Raw genomic sequence first — 13,146 nt, 5'->3', positions numbered from 1 at the left:
CCGACGGCGTTTTTTTTACTGTGGTGACGTACGTCTTTTTTACCGCGTCGGTGGTCAATCCGCTCGTCGGTTGGTCAATCCGCACGTCCCCCAGTGAAAGCGCGTCGTGGCGCGTGAACTGCGGCCCGCCGCCCCGTCCCGTCCGCCCCCTTGCCGCCCCGTCCCCTCGTCTGCCGCGCCGCCGCCCTCGACTGCCGGTCCGTCCGGCCGTCGAATTAGTTGCCCAACCACCCGCCCGTCGCATTTCATACCCGTCTGCCCGCTGCCCCGCCGTCTGCCCTATAAATCGCACCCCCGTCCGCCCGTCGCCGCAAACACCACTCCTCCCCCGACTCCACCTCCCAAAAGGCCACCGGCGACATGTCGTTCCACGGCGGCAGTAGCTCCGGCACCGGCGGCGACGACGGACCGAGCGCGTGGCCGTCGAGCCTGAGCACGCCGGAGACAGAGGAGCTGTACCGGTTTGGGCTCCTCGTGCTGTCGGGTTGCCGTCTTCCGCACGACTGGAAACTCGACAAGGACGGCTACCCGAGGCGCGGGCCCGGCGCCACCGCGGAGGAGAAGCGGACCGGCGGCCGCAACAACATCGCCGGCCGTCATGCGTTCTAGGACGGCAAGGACTACGCCGCCGTCATCGACGCGTACCGGCTGGCGGAGTCCGGCGTCACGCCAGACCTCATCGGCGACCGACGTCGCCTTCTTGTCCCGCGCCCCCGTCCAGAAGCACGCGGCCGTCGGGCCACTCCACCACCTGCGCCGGCGCCCACCGATCCCCCCGCCCCGCCGGAGGTGGAACTGCCGCCGGAGCAGTTGGTTCTTCGGGAGGACGACGATCCCGACGATACGCAGGGTTACCTCGTCGCCCTGCGGGCGTCAGTGGCTGCAGAGGCGGCGGCGGCTGCGAGGGAGGCCGCCGAGCAGGCAACAACGATCCAGGCGGCGGCGGCGGTTCCACGGGTGGTCCCGCAGGCGGAGGCGTCGGAGTCGTCGGACGAAGACGTCATCGACTGGGAGCGGTTAGCCCAGGTCAGCGACGACGACGACGGCGGTGACGGAGGTGATGGCGCGGCGGAGGTCATCGATCTGGCGGCTAGCGACGACGAGGAGGAGTAGTTTTTTTTAAAATGTTCTAAGTATGAACTATGTATCGTTTAGTTTCGGATAAACTCGTTTCGTTTCGGTAGTGTTGAATGGACTATGTAAAATATCTCTATGTTCAATCTTGTTTGTTCGAATCTTGTTTTAATTTGTCTTCAAAGTTTGTTCAAAAAATTAGCTAAATATTGAACGCTTATTTTGAGAAAATGTAGAAATTTTCCGACCCATGCATAAAAATGTTCACAATATATTTAAAAAAATTCCATCGAATATACATAGCACAGAATAAGGTATGCAATTATCGAAAAATTGTAGAACAAAAAAAATCATGAAAACACATAAAACATAAAAGAAAACTGAATAAAAAATCAAAAGTGTATCTAAATGTTTATAAAGTGTTTTACAAATTTTCAGATTTTGTTAAAATAGTGCATATAGTAAAGCCCGATGGATGAAAAAAATTGAAATTTTGAAATAAAAAATATAACAAATAAAAAACAAAAATAAAATTAAAAAGGTGAGATATTTTAATTCATTAACATTTTCTGAAATATTATTAAATTTATTAACATTTATGATTCAGAGAATATTTTTAAATTCATTGACATATATGAATACGAGAATTTTTAAATTCATTAACATTTTCCGAAATATGTTTAAATTCTTTAAATTTATGAACCAGAGAATATTTATACTTCATTAATATTTATGAATCCGAGAATTTTTTAATTCATTAACATTATCTGAAAGACATTGTACGGTCGGTGGCGGGTGCACGTGATTCCGCAGCCAGCTGTCCTCGCGGGGTTGTTTTCTGGAGCTTACCTGTTCGTGCGGCGGGTCCTGGCGGTTTTCGTGTGCGCGGGTTGTGTCTGAGGCGGTTTTCGCGCGGGCGGGTGGGTAGGTTTCCTTTTTTGCTTCGGGAGGACCATGTGGTTTCCCAGGGCGGGCGGCCGCCCGCTAGACGCGCCCGAACATCAATTAAATAAGCAATGCTACGAATGTTTCATACCTATGCGACAGATTGGGCATTGAGCCGCCGTCGGTATATGCCTCCCTGCTAATGTTCCAAAGCACTGTAACACACCTTGAGAACCTTCCAAATAAAATGTTTAATCTTACTGCCTATCCGCAACCCCCAATCATGTTTCCATATATCATAAGTTGTGAGCATAAAGCAGCAAATAGGAGGGGAGCTCCTGTTATATATTGACAAGTTTTTTTTAAGGCAAATATAACGACAAGTTGTCAGCATAACGCACAGGGATCTCACCAATGGGCTGGCCAACTAGTGTGTGTTTGCGTGCTATTGGGAAAAAACAACATTATTCGTTCTGAGTAAAAAAAAAGGTAAATCCTTGCTCTGGAAAAAGGCTAATGTTTTAAATTTTAAAAACATTACAGAAGAATGTTTATAAAAATTGCATGTTTTTGGTAAAAAAAATAAAGAGTTTATTTTTTGGATTTTACAAATATTTATCAATTTTGAAAATGAAAATGTTCATAATTTTAGAAATGTGCACACATTAAAAAAATTCATGTTTAGAGAATATACAAGTGTAAGGAGGAAGAATAAACCAGAAAAACAAAAAAAACGGTGAACTGAGCCTAGCTCAGATGGTTAGTTTAGTAGTTGTGGAACCAGCCCATCGGGGTTTAAGTCCTAGACTTAACGTTGGTACTCGTATTTTTCTGGATTTATTTTAGACTTTTTGGCGATGTTCGTTCAGTGGGAGAGACATTGCTGACTCAATCTCTCAAAGGTGCTCATAAGAGTAGTGTGTGCGTTTATCAAGATGAGTGTATGTGCATACGTACGAGTGTCTACATTTATAACGTGTTAAGAAAAGAAAAACAAAGATGAAAAAAGAAGCTAATGAAAACCGTCACACACAAAAAAAGTACCCTGCTTGGGCGGCCCATCAAGCAAGCCCTGCGCGTGTTGGCCACGGTTCATCGCAAAGGGCAGAGAATAGAAGAGAGCGATGGCCACGAGCGGCTGATGGGACATGGAAGCCGTTCGTTCCGAGCAAGGATTTGGTCAGAGTTAATTGCACGTTGGTACCACACTTGCTCACCTACTCACGAATCAGTACCACTACTCGTGCATGTCGCAGTTTAGTACCAACTCAGGGCCTAGGTGATGCAAAACGGTCTAAGCTGCGTATAAAGACGTATTGACGGCGTATCTGACCGCTGGGACCCGCGTGCCAGGAGCCAACTTGGCATATTTTCTGCAGAAAACACCTTTGTTTTTAATTAAATCACTCCCAGCCGCCTCACCTGTGCCCCACCGCCTCTACCTTGCCGGGCTTGCTCGCCGGAGCCCAGTCGCTGGCTCGTCGGAGCAGCGGCTGGCTCGCCAGAGCACGGTGCCCCTCTCCCATCCCCTTCATTTCCTCTCTTGTTCGCTGGCTCGCCGGGGCGGTGGTGGTCGGCGACGCTGGTGGGGTTGCACAGGTGGGTGATGGTGGCGGTGTGGGCGACGAGGGCTGAGGGCGGCGTGGTCGCCGGTGGCCAAACGGGAACAGCCGCTGGAGTCAAACCCCGCTGCCCGTGTGGTTCGTCCACGAATCCCAGATCCGATATTCCGATCGAGGCATCGAGCTAGAAGATGCAGCTTCGCATGGGCTGCAGGACGGCCCAACCGCGGCCCAGGACCACACACATATATTCCTAAAAAAGGATAATTCTTATCAGCTTTTTTTGTAATTATATGTTAGTACTATTTAGTGACAAGCACCACACTAGAACCCACGCACGGCAATATTTTATGTGGGTTAGTATTATTTAGTGCCAAGCATGAACTTTTTTCTAAAATTTATGTGGATTAAAAAAAGAATGTAAGAATATGTGTCTTCACTCAGGACCACATGCATGCACAATTATTATGCATCCTCTTTGTAATAAATTTTATAATGCATGATGAACATTTTATAAAATACATTTACAACTTTTAAATACGCGTTCAACTTTTTCCAAAAATGTTCTGAACTTTTTTTTCAAATGCACAAACACTTTATTTACCTTTCAGATTAATTATAAAATTATACACACATATTAGATATTGAAAACAATTATACACACACATATATATATATATATATATATATATATATATATAGATATCGTATATTATAAAATGTTCAACATATAAACAATAAAATTTCTTTAATACGAAATCATATATTTAAATAAGATCATTGTATATTAACAAATGTTTAATATATATATTAAAAGATGTGGTGAACATTTTCTAATATACGATACGTACGATGAACTTTTAATATATGATGCAATGAACATATTTTTAATTATACGACGTGATGAACATTTTTTTTAATGTCAGATAATATTTTTTATATCGTATAAAAATCGGAACTGCTCGGAGTTTAAAGACGTATACGAACGAGTTGACGCATAGGCAAGCGAGCGAGCGCTGCGAACGACTCGGCGCGGATCGATTTCCGGCGGACGGGCGCGCAAATTTTTGTACTTCGTAAAAAAATCGAACGTTGCAAGGTATAAAAGGATTAGGCGTCCCTGTTAAAGCAATAGTAGCAGGAGCAGCTCAGCGGCAGCCAGCTAACGCTTCCACCCGCACGGCCGTCGGTTCGAAACGCGGCGGCAAGCGCGCGTCGCGCGTGTCGTCACTGTCGAGAAAATATATTTTGCGGCAAGACCATTTTTTGACAAACAGAGGATATGTGCGCGATTAAATACAAGGTAAGGGTTCTATTTGTAAAAAAGCATGCCACATCAGCCCCTGACAGCGGGTCCCAGCGGTCAGATACGCCGTCAATACGTCTTTATACGTAGCTTAGACCGTTTTGCATCACTTAGGTCCTGAGTTGGTACTGAACTGCGACATGCACAAGTAGTGGTATTGATTCGTGAGTAGGTAAGCAAGTGTGGTACCAACGTGCAATTAACTCATTTGGTCAAGTGTGGGCGACGCGTGTGGTATTATCGGTTCGTTTCTGTCGGCGCGCTGGCTGCATGGAGGTCCGGACAAGGACAAGACCTCCACCTCGTCAAGTGTTCATGTTTCCTTCATCGGTGACGGAGGTCCACTGGCTTGTGTGGGACCCGCACACCTGCCACGGCACGCCCCACGAACGCCCGCTGGTTAGGTGCCGCACGCGGCTCCCAAGGACGCCGCCCTCCCGCCGTCGTTTCGTACAAATATCCCACTCTCTCTCTCTCTCTCCTTGCCGGTGCAACTGCGACCTGGGACGACACGGCAGCCCGGATCAACATCTCCCTCGTCGTCTTCTCGCCGCTCTCCACAGAGAAATGGCAGGCCAGGCCCAAAACGGCCACGCCGACCTCCCAAGGAAGCCGCCCGTCGTCTTCATCTACTCGCCGCCGGGGATGGCGGGCCACCTGGTCCCCGTGGCGGAGCTCGGCAAGCTGCTCGTGGCGCAGGGCCTCCAGGTCACCGTCCTCCTCGGCGGGGGCGATACGTCGTTCCTCGATGGCCTCGCCGCCGCCAACCCGGCGCTGGCCTTCCACTGCCTGCCCCCGGCCGCGCTCGCCCCCGACGTGGCCGCCGCCTGCGGCAGCAGCTTCGAGGCCAGGCTCTTCGAGCTCGCGCGCGCCGCCAACCCGGCCGCCCTCCTCATCGACTTCTTCTGCAGCGCCGCGCTCGACGTCGGCGCCGAGCTCCGCGTGCCCACCTACTTCTTCTTCACCGCTTGCGTCGGCAGCGTCGCCTTCGGGCTCTACCACCCGGTCATCGACGAGCGGACCACCCTGAGCTTCCGGGACATGGGCGGCGACCCCGTGCACGCCCCGGGACTGCCGCCCATACCGGCAGATCACCTCGCCGGGGCCACCCTCGATCGCGAGAGCTTGAGCAACAGGCACTTCGTTGACTTGGGCCTAAGGCTGTGCCACTCCAGAGGTGTTCTCGTGAACGGCTGCCGTTCCTTGGAGGCGCGCGCCGCCGACGCCATCGTGGCCGGCCTCTTGTTAGACTGTATTTACATGTGTATATTGTAACATTGTATACCACCTTATTATATATATATGTGATAGGCCACCTCTAGAGGGTTGTGCCGGTTCCTCCTAAAGCCTATTGTCTTACATGGTATCACGCTAGGTTACGTCCGCTTCCGCCTAAAAACCCTAAACCGCCGCCGCTGCCGCCGCCGCCACCGCTGCCGCCGCCGCGCCCGCCGTCGCCGTCGCCCGACTGCTATGACGTCCGCCGTTGCGTCCGGCTCCACCGCCACCGGTTTTCTGCCGGCCTCCCTCGCGGCACTTCTCTCGAGGCCGCTGGATGCCGCCTCCCTTCAGGCGCCGATCGGGACACGGAGCGTCGGCTCCCTCTTCGCGCTCCCGCCGGCTGCTACTTCGCCCGGGCAGGCGCTTGTGGCCCACACCGCCGCCGCCCCGTCAACCGCGGCTGTCGCGCCCTCGGCCACTGCGCCGCTGGTGGCGGAGGACGTCGCGCTGGCAGGCTTCGCGGCGTCAACCGCGGCCATCGCGCCCTCTGTCACCGCGCCGGCTGCCCCTCTGACTGTCTCCACGGTGGTCTCACCTCAGCCAGTCTCCTCGATGGGATCGCAGCCGCCGCCGCCGTTTCACTTCGGCCATCTCATCACCATCAAGTTGTCGTCGGACAATTACATCTTCTGGCGCACGCAGGTTCTTCCGCTTCTTGGGAGTCACTATCTGCTTGGCTATGTCGACGGCTCTCTCCCTTGCCCTCCTGCGCTGGTTGACAGCGTGCACGGTCCGGTCTATAATCCGGCTCACCGTGTCTGGACAGGGCAGGATCAGGCGAACCTCTCCTCCATCCAGGGGTCGCTCTCTCCGGCCGTTGCTGGGCTTGTTGTCTTCGCCAAGACGTCCCACGAGGCATGGACTATTCTTGAGCGCTCGTTTGCGGCACAGTCGCAGGCTCGTGTATCTGGGCTCCGTCGCCAACTTGGGGAGTGTCAGAAGCTTGACTCCACCGCCACTGAGTTCTACAACAAAGTCAAGAGTCTCGCCGACACGCTGGCCTCCATTGGACAACCCCTCACCGACTCCGAGTTCAACTCGTTTATTGTCAATGGTCTTGATGAGGAGTATGACGCCCTAGTCGAGATCATCAATGAGAGGGGCAACTCCACGCCCATGCCAGCACACGAGGTCTTTTCACGCCTCCTGCTTACTGAGCAACGAGTCGAGACGCGCCGATCCAGGGGCAACGGCGCCCTCTTGGCAAACGCCGCCACCAAGGGTGGTCGCTCCTCTGCTTCATCCAGGGCTCCTTCGGGGCAGTCACCACCACCCGCCTCGGCCCCTCCTCCTACTGCGACGCTACCAGGGGCTGGCGGTCCACGTGTGTGCCAGCTTTGTGGTCGCGATGGGCACTGGGCCTCGAAGTGTCACAAGCGCTTCCAGCGGGGTTTTCTTGGTCTCGGCAATGACGGGAAGGATACACGCAACTTTGCTCGTCAGGTCGCCATGGCTGATCGTCCGCCGCCGCAGAAGCCACAGGGACACACTCAGTCCTACTCCATTGATCCCCACTGGTACATGGACTCTGGGGCGACAGAGCACCTGACCAGTGAGATGGGGAAGCTTCACACTCGTGAACCCTACCATGGCTCCGACAAGATCCACACCGCCAATGGAGCAGGTATGCACATCTCTCATATTGGTCAAGCATCACTTCTCACTAGACATGCCAATAGGAGTCTTCAACTTCGTAATGTTCTTCGAGTTCCATCTGTGACACGTAATCTTCTTTCAGTTCCTAAACTCACTCGTGATAATAATGTGCTTTGTGAATTTCATCCTTTTGATCTTTTTATTAAGGATCGGGGCACGAGGGACATTCTTCTTAGTGGGCGGCTCTGCCAAGGTCTCTATCGTCTGGAGCATCATGGCGTCGCTCGCGTCTTCAGTGGAGTTCGGGTATCTCCGTCACAGTGGCATGCTCGTCTTGGTCACCCGGCCACACCTATTGTCCGGCATGTTTTGCGTCGTCATGAGCTTCCTAGTGTGTCTAGTAATAAAGATGTAGCAGTGTGTGATGCTTGTCAGCAGGGGAAGAGTCATCAACTTCCTTTTTCAGAGTCCAGTCGTGAGGTGAAACATCCTTTAGAACTTGTGTTTTTAGATGTATGGGGTCCTGCTCAGACTTCTGTTAGTGGTCATAATTACTATATTAGTTTTGTTGATGCTTACAGCCGCTTTACCTGGCTTTATCTTATCAAACGTAAATCTGATGTGTTTGACATTTTTGTTCAGTTCCAAAAACATGTTGAACGCCTTCTCAAGCACAAAATTGTTCATGTTCAGTCGGACTGGGGTGGCGAGTATCGCAACCTCAACTCCTTCTTTCAGTCGCTTGGGATCACTCACCGTTTAGCATGTCCACATACACATCAGCAGAATGGTTCAGTAGAACGTAAGCATCGTCACATTGTTGAAGCTGGTCTGACTCTTTTGGCCCATGCATCTGTTCCGTTTCGTTTTTGGAGTGATGCTTTCACCACTGCATGTTTTCTCATCAATCGTACTTCCACTCGTGTTTTGAATATGAAGACTCCCATTGAAGTTCTCCTTAATGAACAACCGGACTACACCTTTCTCAAGGTGTTTGGGTGTGCTTGCTGGCCCCATCTCCGTCCATATAACAAGCGTAAGCTCGAGTTTCGTTCCAAGAAGTGTGTTTTTCTTGGTTATAGCTCTCTTCATAAAGGATACAAATGTCTTCATGTGCCCACTAATCGTGTCTATATCTCTCGGGATGTTGTGTTTGATGAGCATGTTTTTCCCTTTGCCAAACTCCCTGTGTCCACTACCGAGCCACCTGTCATGCATTCATCCTCTGTTGCTTCTGACCAATTTGATGATGTTGCATATTCTCCTCTATTGTTGCCTAACCATGGTGCAGGCACTGGTCGTGGGGCTCGTTTGGAGATTCTGGAAGTGCCATCTTCCTCTTCGTCGCCATCGCCTTCATCCTCGGCACCTTCTGTTGTGCATGAGGAGCACATGGCGCCCCTGCATGGCCTCGGTTTCCGTGCTCATGCACGGCCGATCGACGTCCTGGCCCGGTCGCCTCTGGCTTCTGGGCTGCCTTCGCCATCGTCGCGCCCTGCAACCCCGCCGACTGGGCCGGCCTCCTCGGTCCCCGTCTCGCCCAGGGCATCGGGGCAGTCATCACCAGGCCTGGCCTCGCCCGCCCCTGCCTCGCCCAGGGTGTCTGGGCCCTTCTCATCAGGGCCGGCCTCGCCTGCTCTCGCCTCGCCAAGGCCGTCTGGGCCGGTGTCACCGGAGCTGGCCTCGCCCACTCTCGGTTCGCCCATGGCCTCTGAGCCCCTGTCGTCGGGCCAGTCTTCGCCATGCAGCCCGGAGTCGTCTGTCCCGAGCTCGCCTGAGGTGATTCCTGCATCTCCGGCGACCGTCACGTCTCCGTCACCTTCGCCTCCGCCGGCTCCTGCTGCTGCTCTACGTCCACATACGCGCAGTCGGAGTGGCATTTTTCAGCCTAAGCAACGTCACGATGGCACAGTTGCTTGGTTAGCGGCGTGCATGTCTGCTGCTCTCGCAGATCCATCATCTGAGCCACGCACGTATCAAGCTGCTATGCGCATTCCTCATTGGAGAGAGGCCATGGAGCAGGAGTATCAAGCGCTTCTTCGCAATCAGACATGGACTCTTGTTTCTCCACAATCACGGGTAAATGTCATTGATTCCAAATGGGTTTTCAAAGTGAAGAGGCATTCTGATGGGTCCATTGAGCGCTATAAGGCTCGTCTGGTTGCTCGTGGTTTTCGACAGCGTTTTGGACTTGACTATGAAGACACCTTCAGTCCAGTGGTCAAGCCTACTACCATTAGACTTCTTCTCTCTCTGGCTGTTACTCGAGGTTGGTTTCTTCGTCAGCTTGATGTTCAAAATGCTTTTCTTCATGGTGTCTTGGCGGAGGAGGTTTACATGCGCCAGCCTCCGGGTTTCTCTGATCCGGATCGCCCTGATCATCTCTGTCGTCTGTCCAAGGCAATTTATGGTCTGAAGCAGGCTCCTCGTGCTTGGCATGCTCGTCTTGCAATGGCTCTTCGTGCTCATGGTTTTGCATCATCAACTGCTGACTCCTCATTGTTTCTTCTTCAAAGGCCTGAGGTTACTATGTACTTGTTGGTCTATGTAGATGATATCATTTTGGTCAGCTCCTCTCAGTCGTCTGCTACTGCGCTTGTTCGCTCACTTGGTGCTGATTTTGCGGTCAAGGACCTTGGGAAGCTTCATTACTTTCTTGGTGTGGAGGTTACTTCTCGTGCTGCTGGCCTTGTTATGACGCAGAAGAAGTACTCTCTGGATTTGTTGCAGCGAGCTGGGATGCTTAAGTGCAAACCGACGACTACACCCATGTCTACCACTGATAAGCTCAATGCTGTTGATGGTGTGCTTCTTTCTTCTTTTGATGCGACAGAGTACAGGAGTATTGTTGGTGGGCTCCAGTACTTGACGATCACGCGACCAGACATTTCCTATGCTGTTAACCGAGTCTGCCAGTATCTGCAGTCACCCCGTGACACTCATTGGTCTGTTGTTAAGCGGATTTTGCGCTATATTCGTTTCACGGTGGCTCATGGTTTGCATATTCGGCCGTCTGACTCTGGTTGTCTTTCAGCATATTCTGATGCAGACTGGGCTGGCAATCCGGATGACAGGCGATCCACGGGGGGTTATGCTGTCTTCTTTGGCTCTAACCTGATTGCCTGGAGTGCTCGGAAACAGGCTACTGTCTCGCATAGCAGTACTGAGGCTGAGTATAAGGCTGTGGCCAATGCCACATCAGAGATCATCTGGGTACAGTCCTTGCTTCAGGAGTTAAGTATACCCCAATCACAGCCTCTTGTTCTTTGGTGTGATAACATCGGTGCTACATACCTTTCTGCAAATCCGGTATTCCATGCCCGAACGAAACACATTGAAGTTGACTATCACTTTGTGCGTGAACGTGTCTCTCAGAAGCAACTACAGATCAAGTTTATTTCTTCCAAAGATCAACTTGCTGACATCTTCACCAAGCCATTGCCTTTGCCATAGTTTGAGACTTGCAGGCGCAATCTTACCCTTCTAGATTCATTAGAAAGTGGCTAAGATTGAGGGAGGGTGTTAGACTGTATTTATATGTGTATATTGTAATGTTGTATACCACCTCATTATATATATATGTGATAGGCCACCCCTAGAGGGTTGTGCCGGTTCCCCCCAAAGGCTATTGTCTTACACCTCTGCACTCCGCCCGGCCGTCCGACGCCGCCGCTGTACTGCGTGGGGCCGCTGATTAAGCACGACGAGGAGACCGGGGCGTCAAAGCGCCACGAGTGCCTCGCATGGCTAGATGGCCAGCCCGAGGCCAGCGTGGTGTTCCTCTGCTTCGGCAGCATGAGCCGGTTCAGCGCGGAGCAGGTCAAGGAGATAGGTGCTGGCCTTGAAGCAAGTGGGCAGCGGTTCCTGTGGGTCGTGCGGCGCCCGCCCCTGCCCGGTGCCGAGCGCCGGCCGCCGGCCGACGGCGACGATGACGGCGACATCGACGAGCTGTTCCCGGAAGGCTTCCTGCACCGGACCAAGGACAGGGGGCTGGTGGTCATGTCCTGGGCGCCGCAGCGGCAGGTGCTGGCGCACGGAGCGGTGGGCGGCTTCGTGACGCACTGCGGCTGGAACTCAGTGCTGGAAGCCGTCATGGCAGGGGTGCCGATGCTGGCGTGGCCGCTCTACGCGGAGCAGCGCATGAACCGGGTGTTCCTGGTGGAGGAGATGCGGCTGGCCGTGCCCATGGAAGGCTACGACAAGAAGATGGTGGAGTCCGACGAGGTGGCGGCCAAGGTGCGGTGGCTGATCGAGTCCGACGGCGGGAGGGAGCTCCGACGGCGGACGCGGGCGGCCATGCGGCTGGCGGAGGAGGCGCTGGCCGACGGCGGCGAGTCGAGGGCCGCGCTGATGGATCTCGCGAGACAGTGGAAGAGCGCCGCCGACAGCTGAGCTCACCGTCGAGATTTCGGACGTCACGTACGCGAGGTGCTGCATGTGTGCACGTCTGACCTTGGATCGAGTAGTACGATTGCTTGCAATTACTCAACTCAATAAAAAGGACGTCACGTACGCGAGGACGGGGCGTCAACCTTTTGGCTGGGCAGTTGGGGTAGCTGCCAGCCCATCCGAGTTCAAGTCATGGCTTGGCCGCGGGTGCTCGCGGAGTTTTTTCTATAAAAACATCAACGGGGGTTAGTCCTTGGGTTGGTTTTTTTTTAAAGAACCTCTACCTAGCGAACGTTCGCCAGTAGTGGGTGGCATTTGCGAACAGTTTTAACGGCATTTTTAGTTGTGAGAGGGTGAGAGTGCGACATGACAGATTCGGTCTCAGAAGGCAATTTTTCATTTAAAACTGCCACCGTTTGATCTCGTATTGAACTAAAATTACCATCAAAAGGGTTCATTTGTCACCTCTCTCCCAGCGACGACCGCCGGACAGGATTTCCGATAAAAAAACGATAATGGTTTGACGTTTGATCCCCAGCTACCTCAGCGCGAACGAAACATTTGCTAGGAGGAACGAAAAAGTATTTTCACCGGAGGCGGGAGCTATCGGTGGAGCATCCATCATTAAACCTTGTTTTGAGATTGATTTGGTTGAAGACCCTATCATGTCTTTATTTCTGTATTTTAGCAATACAAATCTTATACAAACAGATATAGTCTGTTGGACGGGGCCACAACAACACCTTTTGTCAGGTGTTAGGTGCGAGTAAACACGTCACCACGGCTGCATGCGAACACTTAATACATGCATTTCATTTTTTATGTGACATTTTTAAAAGGTTGATAACTTTTAAACTAAATATCCAGCTCTGAAACTTTTTATATTTTTGAATTCAAAGCAACAAGGCCTTTAAAACAAGATCAATCTTGGATACACTTTGGCTAGTTTGAATTTAATCTTTCACTCATTTCAGAAGACACATTTCAACCAGTTTCACATTTCACTAGTTTCAGCAAACCTTTCAGTCCGGTTCACATTTCACTAGATTTGGA

General features: G+C 52.0%; 1 protein-coding gene across 1 annotated transcript; it reads left to right on the top strand.

Moving 5' to 3' along the window:
- The first annotated feature begins 5,350 nt into the window (after window positions 1-5,350).
- Window positions 5,351-12,248, top strand: LOC119306532 (anthocyanidin 5,3-O-glucosyltransferase-like). The gene is made up of 2 exons (XM_037582722.1): window positions 5,351-6,051; window positions 11,329-12,248. Exons 1-2 carry the CDS (start codon window positions 5,395-5,397, stop codon window positions 12,094-12,096), a joined length of 1,425 nt encoding a protein of 474 aa, XP_037438619.1. The 5' UTR covers window positions 5,351-5,394; the 3' UTR covers window positions 12,097-12,248.
- The last annotated feature ends 898 nt before the right edge of the window (window positions 12,249-13,146 follow it).

This window comes from Triticum dicoccoides, chromosome 5B, assembly GCF_002162155.2.
Source record: "Triticum dicoccoides isolate Atlit2015 ecotype Zavitan chromosome 5B, WEW_v2.0, whole genome shotgun sequence".
NCBI classification, from domain to species: Eukaryota; Viridiplantae; Streptophyta; class Magnoliopsida; order Poales; family Poaceae; genus Triticum; species Triticum dicoccoides.
This window is presented reverse-complemented; position numbering and strand designations above follow the sequence as displayed.